The sequence below is a fragment of the Elephas maximus genome, chromosome 3, assembly GCF_024166365.1.
Source record: "Elephas maximus indicus isolate mEleMax1 chromosome 3, mEleMax1 primary haplotype, whole genome shotgun sequence".
In the NCBI taxonomy this organism is placed as follows: domain Eukaryota; kingdom Metazoa; phylum Chordata; class Mammalia; order Proboscidea; family Elephantidae; genus Elephas; species Elephas maximus.
In genome coordinates, this window is record NC_064821.1 from 199274785 (window position 1) to 199293272 (window position 18488).

General features: G+C 38.5%; 1 protein-coding gene across 2 annotated transcripts in view; it reads right to left on the reverse strand.

The window, feature by feature from the left end:
• CD84 (CD84 molecule) overlaps positions 1 to 18488 on the reverse strand; it is a 42296-nt gene that overhangs the window by 8839 nt on the left and 14969 nt on the right. For both annotated transcript variants that reach the window (XM_049880979.1, XM_049880978.1), the window contains exon 2: positions 8525 to 8866. In XM_049880979.1, the coding sequence (XP_049736936.1) occupies positions 8525 to 8866 (342 nt within the window). The remainder of the gene's footprint in view (positions 1 to 8524; positions 8867 to 18488) is intronic.

The following is an 18488-nucleotide window of genomic DNA, read 5'->3' on the forward strand; positions in this document are numbered from 1 at the left end:
AAAGTCCAGTATTCAAAAACTTTTATCCAATTCAGCAAAGATGTCGCTCATGTCATTGATGAACAAGCAAAGTTCCAATATATATACATGTCTTTGTTGAATCACTCTTTTCTTATTTTGTTGTTGTTGCTGTTTGGTGCCGTCAAGTTGGTTCCAACTCATACTGACTATATGTACAACAGAACTTAACACTGCACGGTCTTGTGCCATCCTTGCAATCATAGCCATGCTTGAGACCATTCTTATTAACTTAAATGACAACATTAACTAATATTCATTTTGGAACTACACTCACTCATTAATTGTAACCATAGGTTGGCTAGGGATATAAGTGTTTGGAAAAGTAAACAAAAGCATTTTGTGACAATCAATTGGTTATATGGAATTTACAATAAAGAATATTGTATATTTTATTATCATTATGAAATTGTGTTCTACAAAACTTTATATCAGTAAAATCTATAATAAATTTATATGCCCTATCCGAAAGGTCAGCAACTGGAATCCACCAGCTGCTCCTTGGAAACCCTATGGGGGCAGTTCTATTCTGTCCTGTAGGGTCGCTATGAGTTGGAATTGACTTGATGCCAATGGGTTCGGTTTTTTAAATATATACATGTGTGTGTGTGTGTGTGTGCTATTGACCATATAATGGCTACAGACATGCCCTACTTTTAAGTTTAGTCTGTATACAGGCACACATGCCATGGAGAGCTAGTCGAACATTTATCAGCCCACTGCTGCTGGAAGCAATCCTTTAAAAAATTTTTTTTGGTTTTGTTTTCTGGTGTATGTGTGTTTTCCTTAAGTTTTTTTGTTCTGTTTTGTTTTAAAGTGTCCATGGTGAAAAGCTACTTCTTTACAAGTCCGTTTTTTTAAATGCAGCTCTAACTCATGGTGACCCCATGTGTTACACAGTAGAACTGCTTCATAGAATTTTCTTGGCTGGATCACCAGGCCTTTCTCCCACACTACTGCTGGGTGGGTTTGAACTGCCAACATTTAAGTTGGTAGTCGAGAGCAAATTGTTTGTACTACCTAGGGTTACTACTAAAAAATAGTCATGTTTAGGCAAAAGGACAAATATTGTTTAAGACCACTATTATAAGATCTTGAGAAATAGTATAAACTGAGAAGAACACATACTTCTGTGGTTACGAGGGGGGGAGGGAGGGAGGGTGGGAGAGGGTTTTTTACTGATTAATTAGTAGATAAGAACTGCTTTAGGTGAAAGGAAGGACAATACTCAATACATAGAAGGTCAGCTCAACTGGACTGGACCAAAAGCAAAGAAGTTTCCGGGATAAACTGAATGCTTCAAAGGTCAGCGGAGCAAGGGCGGGGGTTTGGGGACTATGGCTTCAGGGGACATCTAAGATTGTTTTTTTAATGTTGAACCATCCTTGTATACCTGGGTATGAATCCCACTTGTTCATGGTGAGTTATTTTTTGGATATGTTGTTGAATTCTATTGGTTAGAATTTTGTTGAGGGTTTTTGCATCTAAGTTCATGAGGGATATTGGTCCATAATTTTCTCTTTTTGTGGTGTCTTTACCTGGTTTTGGTGTCAGAGTTATGCTGGCTTCATAGAATGAGTCTGGGAGTATGCCACCCTCTATGCTCTGAAATACCTTTAACAGTACTAGTGTGAACTCTTCTTTGAAAGTTTGGTAGAATTCTCCAGTGAAGCCGTTGGGGCCAGGGCTTTTTTTTTTTCTTGGGAGTTTTTAAATTACCTTTTGAATCTCTTCTTTTGTCATAGGTTTATTTAGTTTTTCTGCCTCTGTGTTAGCTTAGGTAGGTAGTGTGTTTCCAGAAATTTGTCCATTTCCTCTAGGTTTTCAAATTTGTTAGAGTACTGTTTTTCATAATATTCTGTTATGATTCTCTTAATTTCAGTTGGGTCTTTTGTGATGTCCCCACCTAATTTCTTATTTGGGTTATTTGCTTCCTCTCCAGTTTTTCTTTTGTTAGTTTGGCCAATGGTTTATTGATTTTGTTGATCTTTTCAAAGAACCATCTTTTCGTCTTAACTCTTTCAATTGTTTTTCTATTATCTATTTCATTTAATTCTGCTCTAATTTTTATTATTTCCTTTCTTCTGGTACCTAAGGGCTTCTTTTGCTGCTCTCTTTCTATTTGTTCAAGTTGTAGGGATAATTCTTTGATTTTGGCTCTTTCTTCTTTTTGGATGTGTGCATTTATTGCTATAAATTTACCTCTGAGCACTGTTTTTGCTGTGTCCCAAAGGTTCTGGTAAAATGTTTTCATTCTCATTTGATTCTGCAAATTTCTTTATTCCATCCCTAAGGTCTTCTATAACCCAGTAGTTTTTGAGCAAGGCATTGCTCAGTTTCCATGTGTTTGATTTTTTTTTTCCTTGCTTTTTCTGTTATTGATTTCTACTTTTGTGGTAAGAAAAGATGCTTTGTAATATTTTGATGCTTCAGATTCTGTTAAGGCTTGCTTTATGACCTAATACATGGTCTATTCTGGAGAATGTTCCATGTGCATTGGAAACGAAAGTATACTTGGCTGCTGTTGGGTGGAGTGTTCTGTATATGCCTATGAGATCTAGTTGGTTGTGACTTTCAGATCTTCCATGTCTTTATTGAGCTTCTTTCTGGATGTTTTGTCCTTCACCGAAAGGGGTGTGTTGAAGTCTCCTACTGTTATTGTGGAGCTGTCTATCTCACACTTTTCAATGCTGTTAGAGTTTGTTTTATGTATTTTGGAGCCCTGTCATTGGGTGCGTAAATATTAATTATGGTTATGTCTTCCTGGTGTATTGATCCTTTAATCATAATATAGTGTCCTTCCTTACCCTTTGTGGTGGATTTTACTTGAAGTCTATTCTGTTGGAAATTAATATTGCCACTCCTGCTCTTTTTTGATTGTTGTTTGCTTGATATATTTTTTCCTCCTTTGAGTTTTAGTTTGTCCCTTTAAGTCTAAGGTGTGTCTTTTATAGGAAGTATGTAGATGAATTGTGTGTGTGTGTGTGTGTGTTTTAATCCATTCTGCCACTCTCTGTCTCTTTATTGGTGCATTTAGTCCTTTTACATTCAGCATAATTATTGATAGGTATGAGTTTAGTGCTGTCATTTTGATCTTTTTTTGTGTGTGTCATTGACAGTTTTTTTGTTACACTTAATTTTCTATACTGAGCCATTTTTCTTTATGTATTTTCTTTTCACCTTTTTCATTGTTGTTGGTTTTGTATTTGCTGAGTTTTTATGTTTTTCTTTGTGAATTTCTTTTGCTTTTGTTTTTATTGAGACTTTATTTTATTTTTTCTCATTTTGATGAGTAGGTTGTTAACTTTCTTCGTGGTTACCTTGAAATTTACTCTTATCTTCCTAGGTTTGAACCAGTCTATTATTACTTGGTATCACCTTGCCTTCCTCTCCATTAGAAAGTTCTATACCTACACTGTTTATTCCTTCTTTTATTGTTCTGACGTTGTCATTTACAGATTAACCTCTCTGGCCCTGTTGTAGTTCTTTTGGTTTTGGGTAGTTCTTGAGAGTTCATTTCCTAGGTTGGTATCTGGCTGGTACAATCTTGCATCCTAGATCCAGGCTGTGGTCTGATGTTGTTTGTTCTCAAAATATGTCATCCCATATGTTACCCATAGCCTTCTTGCCTGCATGGTTTCTGCCGAATAATCAGAGCTTAGCCTCATTGTTTCTCCTCTGTATGTGACTTTTTGTTTTTCTTGAGCTGCTGTCAGGATTTTTTGTCTTTGGTTTTAGTGCGTATGATTATGATATGCCTCGGTGATTTTCTTTTGGGGTCTATCCTCCATGGGGTTCGCTGAGCTTCTTGGATAGTCAGCTTTTCATCTTTCATGATATTAGGGAAGTTTTCTGTCAGCAACTTTTCAGTGTTCCTCTCTGTGTTTCTGTTTTCTCCCCCTGTTCTGAACCTCTGATTACTCGCAAATTTTTGCTTTTGATTGTATCCTACACAATTCTAAGGTTTTCTTCATTACTTTTTCTGCTTTTTCCTCAAAGAGGGTTGTATCCAAGTGTTTGTCTTCTGCTTCGCTGATCCTGTCTTCCATCATTTCAATCCTGCTCCTCAGCCCTTCTATAACACTGCCCATCTCTGAAATCTTGTTGTTTAACTTTTGGATTTCTAGTTGTTGTTTTTGTGTGATTTCTAGTTGTGAATTTATTTTGGCATTTTGTTCCTGTATTATTTTCCTGAATTCTTCCATTTTTTTGTCATTATTTTCCACAAATTTTTCTGCCTTTTCCATGAGTTTGTCTGTTTTTTCCTCATTTTTGTCTACTTTTTGCTTCATCTCTTGGATAGCTCTGAATATTAGATATTTGAATTCCCTATCAGGTAGTTCTAGTGCCTTTTCTTCTACTGGAAAGTCATCTGGTGTTTTATTTTGGATGCCTACTGGAACCATCCTGCCCTTTTTCTGAGCGGGCAGGCTGTGCGTTCTTTGTTGTTTAGTCATCTGTAGTCATGATACTTTTCACCTCCTTGTCCAATGGGCAGGGCCAGTTGCTCAGTTACAGTGCAGCAGGGCAGGTCCAGCTGAAGAGGAGGGGTTGGGATGGGTTGTTTGTGGCATGTACTAGGGCTGACAGGGTGGGTTCAGAATTAGTGCTGGGTAGGTTCCAGTAGGCAGTACCTGTGCTGCTCGGGGGTGTGATGTTCAGTGCCTGGTGCAGCTAGGCAGGAAGGAGGGGGGAGATTGTGATGTGTGGAGCTAATACGGGTATAGGAAAGATGAGAGAGAGGAGAGAGAAACAGGAGCCAAAAGCAAAGAAACAAACAAAAGAAGTGCTAAGGGAGCTTGAGTTTGGAGTGATGAGAAACCAAGAAATGGAGAAAAGCAAAAAGGAAAAAATAAAGAAAGAAAAAGGAATAAGAAAAAAAAACTAGACAAAAATTTGGAAAAAAGAAAAGCCCCCAGGGGTCCCACTGGTGCAGCTGCAAAGATCAGGAAAGTGGCTTCTAGCCTGCCCAGTATAACCTGGTTAGAGGGGGTATAGATGTCACCTAGTGCCAGGTATTCAGAAGACAGGAAAAGAAGGTAAGTACTGAGAGACGAGAACTGAGAAATGAAGAAAGACAGAGAGGAAAAGAGAGAAAAAAAAAAGAAAAGAAAAAAGAAATGCCTTCAGGGATCCCACCTACCTGGCTGCATGGATTGGGGAATTGGCTCCTAATCCATGCAGTGCAGCCCTGCTAGAAGGGGCTCCCAAGCCACAAGAAGAAAAGCAAGTGAATAAACCAAACAAAACAGAACAAAGCAAAACAAAACACAGAAATAAAAAAGTCCCAGGGATTCCATCAGTGTGGTATCACAGGCTGAGGGAGTGGTTCCCCAGTCAAGTCATGCTTCACAGCCTTTGAAGAGGAAGCAAAGATGGCATATGGAGCCAGGTGTTTGAGAGAAAGGAAGGGGAGGTAGTGGGAGGCATGGAAGAAACCAAAAGAAATGGAAAAAAACAACATCAGCAACAGACAAATGGCACTCAGAGAGTAGGCTAGTGTGGGCGGGGCGAATCCTAGTGGCCTGGGGCTGAAGCAGTTGCCTCTGGGCCAAGAGAGTGCAGCCAGTGGGAAGCAGAGGAGGCCGGGGGGAGGGGCGAGGAGGAAGAGTGGGGTTCAGGAAAGTGTGTATTGTTGGTTACCAGGTGCTCTGTCTCCTGCTGTGAACTCTGTGAAGCTGCTTTCCCGTACTCCCTGTCCACTGATCTCTGATGTGGATGGGACAAATCCAAGTGGCACGGATGCTGCACTTTCTGGCAGGCCAAGCCATTGCTGCCAGCCAGGAAGCACGTAGGTAGAGCAGCGGGGAGAGGATGGGAAGTTGGAAAGTGTGTATCACTGGTTACCAGGTACTCTGTCTCCTGCTGGGAGCTCTGTGAAACTGCTTTCCTGTGCTCCCTGTCTGCTAATGTCCGACAGGAGTCCAAGATGATGAATCCATGCTGTGTTAGCTGATAGTGGACCTTGCACATATCTCTCCTATTCTCTGTAAGTTTCTTATTCAATTTGTGCTTGGCTGAGTTCTTTATCTCTTCATTTGACACTTCAGGTTCCAGGGCTGATGTTTGTCTCTGTTTTACTTAGTTTTTCAGGTCTTTGCTGTGGAGGGACGGCGTGGTGCTTCTGTCTATGGCACCACGTTGGCCAGAAGTCCTTCATGTTTTTTCTTTTGATTTGTAGGATTGTTAGTTTCCTTTGTGGTTACCTTAATATTTATCCCTATTTTTCTAAGTTTAAACCAATCTTTTATTTCTTTATATCGCCTTGACTTCCTCTCCATATGAAAGATATATGACTACTTATTTTAATCCCTCTTTTTTGTTTTAATGTTGTCATCTTTTACATACTGACATCTCTGGTTCCCTATTTTGAGTGTCTTAGCTTTGATTTATTTTTGTGACTTTGGTCCTTTCTTCTGGGTGGATATCTGGTTGCTCTGTTCTGTGTTCCAGTCTTGGTTGTTATCTAATGTTATTGATTTTCTAACCAAAGGACTCCCTTTAGTACTTCTTGTAATTTTGGTTTGGTTTTTATAAATTCCTTAAACTTCTGTTTATCTGAAAATACCCTAATTTCACTATGATATTTGAGAGACAATTTTGCTGGATATATAATTCTTGGCTGGCAATTTTTTTCCTTCAAGGCTTTATATATGTCATCTCATTGCCTTCTTGCCTTCATGGTTTCTGCTGAGCAGTCTAATCTTAGTCTTATTGACTGTTCTTTGTAGGTGACTTTTTGTTTATCCCTGGATGCTCTTAAAATTATCTTTGGTTTTGGCAAGCTTGATTATAATCTATCTTGGTGACTCTCTTTTGGGATCTACCTTGTGTGGGGTTCAATAAGCATCTTGGATAGATATCCTCTCATCTTTCCGATATCAGGGAAATTTTCTGCCAACAAATCTTTAACAATTCTCTCTGTATTTTCTGTTATCCCTCCCTATTCTGGCACTCCAATCACTCAGGTTATTCTTCTTGATAGGGTCCCACATAATTCTTAGGGTTTCTTCATTTTTTTTTTTTAATTCTTCCATCTGATTTTTCCTCAAATAAGTTGGAGTCAAGTGCTTTATCCTCAAACTCACTAATTATGACTTCCATTGCCTCAATTCTACTCCTATGACTTTCTATTGAGTTGTCTAATTCTGAAATTTTATTGTAAATCTTCTAGGTTTTTGTTGGCTGTCTCTCTGTGGATTCTTGCAGCCTGTTAAATTTGTCATTATGCTCTTCTATAATCTTCTTAAGTTCCTCTGTTGCTTTGTTTGTGTGTCCCTTGGCTTGTTCTGCATTTTGCCTGATCTCCTTCCTGATCTCTTAAAGAATTCCATATATTAATCTTTTGTAGTCTATCTCTGATAATTCCAGGAAATTCTCTTCCTCTGGAAGATTTCTTGATTCTTTGTTTTGGGAGCTTGTTAAAGCCATCATGGTCTGCTTCTTTATGTGATTTGATATTGACTATTGTCTCCAAGCCATCAATGTTATTATATTTATTTATTTTATGTTTGCTTACTGTGTTCTAGCTTGTTTTATTTTGTTTTGATGTGCCCATATATGCTGCTTGTGTGAGCTAGTTTGACTATTGATGCCTTTTTCTAAAAATAATTTTTATTGTGCTTTAAGTGAAAGTTTACAAATCAAGTCAGTCTGTCACACAAAAACTTATGTACACCCTGTTACATACTCCCAATTACTCTCCCCCTAATGAAACAGTCTGCTCCCTCCCTCCACTCTCTTTGTATCCATTTTGCCATCTTCTAACCCCCTCTACCTTCTCATCTTCCCTCCAGGCAGGAGATACCAGCATAGTCTCCAGTGTCCACCTTATCCAAGAAGCTCACTCCTCACCAGCGTCCCTCTCCAACCCCTTGCCCAGTCCAATCCATGTCTGAAGAGTTGGCTTCAGGAATGGTTCCTGTCCTGGGACAACAGAAGGTCTGGGGGCCATGACCACCGGGGTCCTTCTAGTCTCAGTCAGACCATTAAGTCTAGTCTTTGAAGTGCATGTATAACGGATGAAATCTACGCAAGCTCTGTAGAGTGGACCAGTGTCAGTTTCCGGCTTTTGACATTGCACTGTAGCTATTTAAGATGTTAACATTGAGGGAGGCTGAATGAAGGGTGCACAGGACCTCTCTGTATATTTTTTGTTTGCATTTTTCAATGAATCTATAATTATTCAAAATAAAAAGTTTTAAAAAATCAAGCACTTTGTATACATTTTCTCAGTTAATTACACAATAACTCTGGGATATAAGTACTGTGATTATTCCCATATTACAAAAAAGGGAAACAAGGTCCGGGTACAAATTGTTAAAGGAAGATTACATAGCTAAAAACTGGCAAAGCCTGGACTAAACTAATGCCATGTTTTCTTTATAAATGTCAATGATAGTAAGAAGATTTAGGGAATCCAATTGTTATAAACACAGATGTTCTGTAGATAGTAAATTTGCAATGTAAAAACAAACAAAAAGCCCTCTGCCTTCCCACAACTTACGGTAGACTTGAAGGTTGTAGTTCTTGGTGATGGTGTTGGCAGAGGATCGTATATTTATGTCTGCTTGGTAGAACCCTGCATCTTCCATCCTCAGATTGCTGATCACCAGGTTGTAGTTCTGACCTGAGACATTTAATCTCTCATAATAATTTCTGTGAGTCACAGTAACTTTAGGTGCTATTCCTGCGTCTCCTGGTTGCACAAAAGCAACAGACGTTTTGGAAGTCCAAGCAATGTTGATAACTTTTTGTGGTTCTTGGATATTTATGGGGAAAGTAACTGACTCTCCAAGAGTCCCATTCACCACGAGGATGTCTGTTTCTTTTCCAGTTGCTTGTGGCCCTGAGGAGACAAATAGAAAACTGTAGACGTCTGACTGTTGCACCTTATGGAGTTCCCTGTTTGCCTAGCTCTGAGTCTCTCTGAGCTGCCATGAGCCCAGCTCATCCAGTTTCTTAAGGGTGACCTTCTTTTTGGCATTCTAAGTATGTTTAGTATGTTGTGATTACTAAATTTTCTAAAGTATTCTCATTCAAAAACTAAGTTTCTCAGTGAATTTCAAGGGATCCATTTTACTAAAAACACGTTTATTTAGAACTTTTAAACTCTGAGATCTAGAAGAGATTTGAGAGGAAAAGATCATAAATCTCCATGAGGGCCAAAATTAAGTGTGTTCCTTTCCCAAGATCTTATTAACAGATGGTGAAAGAGCCAGGACCAAAGATTGGAAGGTCTATGTTGCTGGACTCTGATCATTGCTTTTTCCTCTACTGTGTTTTCAAAAAGCAAGTTATATTTGTGTCTCTATTCCTGGAAGATATAAGCAAAGGGTGCTTTGTAGGCTCTGGAGTAAATGTTCCCCAAGTTAGTGAATCTTGGGGGTCTTTTTGTTCACTTCTATAGCCCCAGTTTCTAGAATAGTACCTGACACACAGTGAGTGCTTAATAGGTATTTGTGGATTGGAGAGTGTTGTAAGGCAAAATGGCAGATTAGGAAGCTCTGAAGGTCAGTTTCTCCAGCAAAGCAACCACTAAGCTGAAAAAGCCTTTAGAACTAACTATACTAGAACTTTGGAACTTGATAAGGCACTTATAACAACCAGGGGAGGGCTGAATGAAGGCAGAGGCTGTTGTTCTTAGGTAAGAAAGCATGCATGAACCACCTACCATTCTTCATTCCTCAGCCCCACCATGGCTGTTAGGATAGTGGCCCACATTGCTGGACTTGCCAGGAAAGGCAGTGGGGACCCTTTCCTCCAAAAACCTGGAGTTGCACATTTTAACTGGTCTGGCAGTTTTCTGAGGGACTGGTGCAGGCACTGCCCTGGAGGGATGCTGTGGCTTCTCCTGGTGGAATTTAAGGAAATATCTAAAGGAACAGAACCCTTCCCTGCTCCTTTTTGGAGCCAGACATTGAAGAAAATCTTTGTCAGGTCTCTGGCTGACTGCAGAGATAACAATACAGAAACTTCAGTGATCACACACAACAAGGAATGCACACTTTGTGAAAGTAGTTTGGAAAAGTCCCAAACATGGCTGCAGCCCTCAACAAGCAAAAACCACCTGAGAGGTGGGAGAATCAGAGCTGCAGAGTATCATAGTATAATACTTAGAATATTCAGTTCTCAACAAAAAAAATTACAATGCATACAAAGAAACAGGAAATTATGACCCATTCACAGGGGTAAAAATGACGGAAACTATCCCGGAGGAAGCCTGGATGCTGGAATTAATAGTCAAATGTGTTACACCAACAGTTTTAAATATGAGCTAAAGAAAATCATGAATAAAAACTAAACAAAATCAGAAAAACATTATTTGAACAAAATGAGAATATCAATAAAGAGATAGAAATTGCAGAAAAAAAAAAAAAGAAGAGCCAAACAAAAATTCTGGACCTGAAACTAACAGTAACTGAAATGTAAAATTCAGTAGGCTAGCTAACAATGGATTTGAGCAGACAGAATAAATGATCAGTGAACTTGGAGATAAGGTGGTTGAAATTATTCAGTCTAAGGAGCAGAAAGAAAAAGAATGGATAAAAATGAACAGAGTCTGAGAACCTGTGGGACACCATCAAACATGCCAACATGTGCATCATAGGCGTCTCAGAGAGAAAGGGGCAGAAAAAAAGAATATTTGAATATATAATGGTTGAAAACATCCTAACTCTGATGAGAAACATAACTGCAGACATCTAAGAAACTCAACAAACTCCTAGTACAATAAACTCAAAGGGGTCTACACTGAGATAATTATATTCAAATTGCCAAAACCCAGAGACAAAGAGAAAATTTTGAAGACAGCAATAGAAAAAAAAACTTGTTACACGCAAAGGATTCTCAAGAAGATTAACAGCTAATTTATCATCAGAAACCATGGGGCCAAAACCAAACCAAACCCATTGCCACAGGGTCGATTCTGACTCATAACAACCCTATAGGACACAGTAGAACTGCCCCATGGGGTTTCTAAGGAGCACTTGGTGGATTCGAATGGCTGACCTTTTGGTTAGCAGCCTTAGCTCTTACCCACTATGCGACCAGGGTTTTCATGGGGGCCAGAAGTCCTGAAAAAAGAAATAACAACTGTCAACCAAGAATTCTATCTGGCAAAGGTATCCTTCAAGAATGAAGGGGAAATTAAGGCATTTCCAGATAAACAAAAGCTCAGGGAGTTCATTACTAGTAAACCTGCCCTAAAGAAATGCTAAAAGGAGTCCTTCAGGCTGAAATGGAAAGACACTAGACAGTAACTTGAAGCCATAAGAGAAAATAAAGAACACTAGTGAAGGTAGCTATATATGTAAATATAAAAGCCACTATTATTGTATTTTTGCTTTGTATCTCACCTTTTTATCCCATATGATTTCAAAGATAAATGTATAAAACAATAATTATAAATCTGTGTTAATAGGCAAACAATGTATGAAGATACAATCTGTGACAATGACAATATAATGGGGGAGGACAGAGATGTATAGAAACAAAGTGTGTATACTATTGAAACTAAGTTTGTATTTTTCAAACTAAGCTGTTATAACTTTAAGATGTTAATTGTAACCCACAAGGTAACCACTAAGAAAATAAATTTAAAATATACAGAAAAGTAAAGAAGATACGCTACACAGAATCATCTAAACAAACAAAAGGGAAGTAATGAAGGGTTTGAGGAACAAACAAACAAAAAAAACAAGACATATGAAAAACAAAAAGTAAATGACAGAAGCAAATCCTTCCTTATCAGTAATTACTTTAAATGTTTATGGATTAAACTCTCCAACTAAAAGGCAGAGATTGGAAGAACAGATTAAAAAACTCGATCCAACTATATTCTGTCTACAAGAGACTCACTTTAGATACAAGGACACAAAGAGGATGGAAAAATGTATTCCACGCAAGTAGTAATCAACAGAGAGCTGGGTGACTATATTATTGTCAGACAAAATAGACTTTAAGTCAAAAAGAATACAAGAGACAAAGAAGAATATTATCTATTGATAAAAGGTTCAATCCAACATGAAGATATAACAATTATAAACATATATGTGCCTTAACGACAGAACTCCAAAATAAATGAGGAAAAAATTGATAGAATCAAAGGGAGAAATACACAGTTCTACAATAATAGTTGGAGATTTCAATATCCCACTTCTAATAACGGATAGAACAAAAAGACAGAATATTAATAAGGAACTAGAAGACTTGAAAAACACTATAAAACAAACAAACCTAACAAATATTTACAGAACATGCCACCTAATAAAAGCAGAATACACACTCTTCTCATGTATATGGAACATTCTCCAGGATAGACCATATGTAAAGCCATGAAATAAGTCTTAAATTTTAAAATATTGAACTCCACAAAGTATCTTTTTGATCACAATAGAATGAAACTAGAAATCAGTAAGAGAAGGAAATCTGGAAAATACACAAATATATGGAAATTAAACAACACGCTATTAAACAACCAGTGGGTCCAGGAAGAAATCAAAGAGAAGTCAGAAAATACTTTGAGTCAAAAGAAAATGAAACCATAACATACAAAAACTTATTGGATGCACCAAAGGCAGTGCACAGAAGGAAACTTATAACAGCAAATACCTATATTAAAAATAAGAAAGATCTCAAATTAATAGCTTAACTTTACAACTTGACAAACTAGAAAAATAAGAGAAAACTAAGCCCAAAACTAGATTTCTCCTACTCAACTGGCCCTCTGTTAATCTCTGTAAATAGAAGGAGCTAGAGGGAGACTGTAAGACTGGAGGAGAAGGAAGGGACAATAACTTTCCTGTTTGCTTCCTGTATCTAGCAGTGTCAGCCCCAAAATGTATCTTTCTCTGAGCAATGGTAGTTTGTTCCAGTAACAGCAACACCTGATTTCAATTTATAGTTTTTTCAGTGCTCCCAGAACCAGCCTTATTCTGGAAGCACCAGCATCAGTGGATAATGCCTCCTCCTCAGAGGCCTGGGTCCCAGCTCCCTGAGGCTCCTTTCCTGAGCCCCTCAGGCCCCAGTACCAGCTGAGCACTCCCTCCTCTGAGGTCTTAGTTATAGCTCTGTGGGGCCACTCCTCTGAGCTTCTAAATTTTAATAATTTCAACATCTTCCGTTCGTTCCTCTAGTTCTAGGGGTGGTAGCTGTTTCCTGAGGTTGCCGTCTCCATGTTATCTTTTTGCCTTTTTACTTTTCCAGTTACAACCAGAATATTCCTTAGAAGGAAGGATGGTGAGCTTTCAGCTCGCCTACTTTGGACATTCATCAGAAAAAACGAATCACTAGAAAAGGACATCATGTTTGATAGAGAGTCAGGTGAAACAAAGGAAATCCTCAATGGATTGACATAATAGTCACAATGGACTCAAACATGCTAATAATCATGGAGATGACAACGGATCAGGCAATGTTTCATTTTGTAATACACGGGTTGGAGCCGATTTGACAGCAGCTAACAAAAACAACAGTTCTCCAGTACCTAGTTATTAATTATTTACATTAACTTTTCTCTCTCTCATTTGATCCTGACTAATCCAACAGCCAAAATGAGTTTGTCCCAAAAATGCAAGGTTCTTTTAAAATTAGAAAACCAATTACTGTAATGAATGGATTAACACTGAAGGATAAAAAATATGATCATACCAATAGATGAAAAACAAAAAGATCAACAGATGCAATAAAATCCAACATCCATTTGTGATCACAAAAAAACCCTAGGAGAATTTGTAATAGAAGAAAAATTCCTTAATCTGATAAAAGATAGCTACAAAAATCCTAATGCACACATTATATCTAATGGCGAAATGTTCAAAGTTTTATTTTAGGTTTGGAAAAAGACAGTGATGTCTGCTAACACCTCCTTTATTCAACGTTGTAATGTACATCTGGTCATGAAATAAACAGTTAAATAATAGTATAAGCATTTAAAAGAAAAAAGGTTCAAAACAATACTTACATGTGATGTGATTGTGTATATAGAAAATCTAAAAGAATCTACAGGTGTATTTATTAGTATTAATAAGAATCTAGCAAATTTACTGAATATGAAATCAATATATCAAACAAATTTCATGTCTATAAACTATCAATAAACAGCTGGGAAATAAAAGGAACCATTTACATAGGATAGAAAAATTATAAAGTACCTGGGACTAAATCTAACAAAAGATATGGAAGATCTTTCTATGGAAAAGTTCAAGTGTTTAAAATATTAACAACAACTTAAATAATTAAGAAGGTATACTGTGTTTATAGAATGGAAGACTCAATAATATAAAGTTGTTAATTTTCTCCAAATTGACTTGTAGATTCAATGTAATCCTTACCAAAATCCTGACAGATTTCTTTTGTAAAAATTGATAACCAGGTTCTGAAATTTATATGCAAAAGGTCAAGAATAGCCTAGACATCCTTGAGAAAGAAGAGCAAGATGAAAAGACTTGTCTTACTAGATAACTAAACCTGTTATAAAATAGTTATTAAAACAGTGTGGTACTGATGTAGATATGGGCAAAAGACCAGTAGAACAAAACAAAGACTCAGAAAGAGACACATGCATAAATGAACATACAATATAGGACAGAATGGCATTGTGGATTGTAGGGAAAGGATAGGTCTTTCAGTAAGTGGTGCTAGGATCATTGGGTATCTACCTGAAAGAAATTTAAAAAATCAATATCTTCCTTATACCATATACAAAAATCAATTCCAATTGGTTTAAAGATCTAAATGTGTAAGTCAAATGAAAGGTGAAATATCAAACTTCTGGCACCATAAGGAAAAAAAAACGTTAAACTACTTTAAAATTAAGATGCTCTTAATGAGAATGAGAGTCGGAGAAGAAAGCTGCAAGAAACGTAATTGAAAAAGGATTAGCATTTAGCGTGTACAACTATGTTCTATGAATTGAGAAGAAATATAACCCAGTAAAAAATTGACCAAGGGAAGAGAGAAAATTGAAATAGCCAACAAATACATAACATAAAGGCAAATTAAAACCACAACGAGATACCATTGCACACTTACTATTTAGTCACATTAAAAAATTCCATTCGATTTTGATTGAAATTACATTAAATCTATAAATTAATTTGAGAATAGACATCTTTGCCATATTAAAGCTTAAATTACAAACTCTGTAAAAACGGTATGTATCTCTCCTTATTAAGTTTATGTAATTTAATTAAAATTTCGCTAAATGTATCTGGTTTCTACAGGTAAGTATTTCACATTTCTTTTTTATTTGGAGCATAAGCCCTATTTTATTCATCTGGAAAATTGAGGTAACGTTTGTTATCTTCCCTGCCTTGTGAGGATCAACTGAGGTAATGAAGAACAGTATTTTTAAAATGGAAAAAAAAATTAAGGTTTATTTTCTCCGTCTCCCCCTTTCCTCCATTTCTTTGTGAGGATAAATTGATGTAGAGTTTATAAAATGAAAGGCAATATTATAAGGTGTTATTTTCTCTTCATCCTCTTCCTCTTCCTCCTTTATTATCCTGTGTGAGATAAAACTTGATTTAGCCTTTGTCTTTGGTTCCTGAAAGATAATTCTTAGAATTTCCTGAGTAATCAAGGTGTCTTTGTTATTTAAAACCATCAGGCAACATTTGAGAATCTGCAAATGAGTAGGGGCTACACAGACTCCACCTGGCCAGCTAATCTCAGGAAGGGAGGAGAGTATGATCTAATCAATCATGCATATTCAGTAAGTCAATCAATCATGACTATGCAGTGAGGCCCCAATAATGACTATGCAGTGAAGTCAATAAGAGGTCCTGAACATGAAAGTAGCTTGGGCATTCCTGTTGGTGAGAACGCATGGAAGAGGCCCATGCATCCCTGGGGACAATGGAAGCTCTGCTCTGAGGCCCCTCCCGGACTTTACCCTCTGCATCTCTTTATGTGTATCTTTTTTGATTATAATAAATAACTGTAAGTATAGATTCTCTCCATGAATTCTGTGAGTTGTTCCAGGGAATTAATGAACCCACAGGGGCTGTACTCTACCTATTTGACAGCCTGAAGGACTGTGTTCTTTTAACTTGTGTGCCTAGCTCGAGGTGGCTAAGATCAGAGAAGGCTCAACTAATCTGAAGTGGACAGAATCATGTGAATTTCCAAACTTGTGGTTAATGCCCACTGACCTGGCCCCAGGTGCTAGGGATGAGGGAGAAGACACCAGTTGGTGTGAAGTGGAGGGAGTTGGTCCAGCTACTAACCAAAAGGTTGGCAGTTTGAACCCACCAGCCACTCCACGGGAGTAAAGACCTGGCAATCTGCACCTGTAAAGATGAAACCCAGTGCTGTCGAGTCGATTCCGACTCATAGCGACCCTATAGGACAGAGCAGAACTGCCCCATAGAGTTTCCAAGGAGTGCCTGGTGGATTCGAACTGCCAGCCCTTTGGGTAGCAGCTGTAGCACTTAACCACTGCGCCGCCAGGGTTTCCCCTGTAAAGATTACAACCTAGGAAATCATGTGAGGCGGTTCTACTCTGTTCTATAGGGTCACTGTGAGTTGGAATCGACTCAATGGCACACAACAACCAGAGTCTCCAGAACTGTAAGAAAATTAATTTCTGCTCTTTAAAGCTACCCACTTGTATTTCTTTCACGGCAGCACTAGGAAACTAAGACAGGCTAGCATGGGTAACAGTCAAATTATTTAGTAATCAATATGACCTGGGCACTGACCAATTAGAAAAATCAGCCATCAACAACCCATTGGCTGTTAGGATGAAACTGGCTGCATGTCAGCCTTGAGGATCAGGGTCACTTTATTTTCCGCATAAGTAGGTTCAGGCTGGCCCCAAAGTTTATCCAGGGCTCCACATATTGGGATCAAGAATAAAGGTCATAGAGCATAAAGGTCACTTTGGGATGTCACTAAAACAAAAGATTTCTTAACCTGTGGGTGCTATCTCACCATGGCCACAATTGCCCTTCAGTTCAGCAAGTACTGAAAGAGCCCCAGTGGCTGTTGATGTAAACTCCTTTCCTTTCAGACCCAACTGAGATTTTTCCTAAGAAGGAATTTCCTGGGTGTTATGGATTGAATTGTGACCCCCAAAATATAAATTGGAATCCTAACGCTTATCCCTGTGGCTGTAATCCCATTTGAGAAGAGTTTTCTTTGCTATGTTAATGCAGCCATGTTAGCATAGGGTGTATGCTAAACCTAATCACATCTGAGTTATAAAAAGAGGAGATTAAACACAGGAGCAAGCAAAAATGGGGGAAGATAGATGGCATGTTAAGATCGCCAAAGAATCGAGGAACGCTGGGGCTAGAGAAGCTGAGACAAGGGTTTTCCCCCAGAGTGGACACAGAGAGAGTCTTCCTCTAGAACTGATGCCCTTGAGTTGGACTTTTAGCCTCCTAAATGGTGAGACAATTAATTTCTGTTCTTTAAAGCCACCCACTTGTGGTATTTGTATTATAGCAGCACTAGCTAAGATATCAGCAAGGCCTAAGATGAGGCAAGAAGGAGATGTAACATGGTTCTGGGGTTGGTGGAGAAGACCAGGGACACTTATCCACAGTTATTAAGTGCCAACTATGTGCCAATGCTGTGTCAGGGACATGGGCATGAATAGGATATGACTACAGCCCCAAGTAGCTCACAGCCTAGAGTACAAGACAGTACAATGGAAGACAGAACAACGTAATGAGTGCTACATGGTAAGAGTGATAGAACAAAGAGGCTAATACTGCCTTCTGGGGTAAGGAGTTGCAGTTTGTCAAAATCTATTTGTTTGAACATAAATTCTCCCCAGATAAACTGCTACACTGGGATGATGGGGTCTGGCAGAGAGGTGCCTGGAGTGTCCCAACCTCCCCAGATATCCCAGACAGGGCTGCCTCGTGGACATGTGACACATGCAGACACACAGCATCCTGTGCTCAGAAGGGCCCCATGCTTGATTTAATGCTGCCGTGCTGCCTTGAAATTCTTAATAATATTTGAACAAGGGGCCCCACATTTTCATTTTGTATTGGGCCCCGCAAATTATGTAGCTGGTCCTGGTTCCAGATCCCCCATGTCTCTTAAGGCTTTTTTGAAGTCAAGACCCAGCTCCTAATTGCCACTCACTCTTTATACTTGATCTTAGCCAAAAGGTTGAGACACAATTGCAACTTGCTGTTTAGTTTCAGGTTAGGTATGAGGAGTTGGAAAGGACCTGCCTTTCATAGACTCATAATCCTGGTGGGGTTTCCCACCAAATCACAGGATGTGTGGGGCAATTTGCTAAGGAGGAGACTTTCTCAGTAGCAGCCACATAGCAATGTAGGTGTGAAATGCAGTTATTCTTCCATAGCAAGTTGTCCAGGAAGTGATGCTAGGGTATCAAAGGGCTATGAGGCAGAGAGGAGGAGGGTAAGTGAAACCGGAGGAAATCCTGCTGCTATTTATGGCACTGATGGTGTTGCTGACATTGCTGTGCTTCCTGAGCTGGGGCT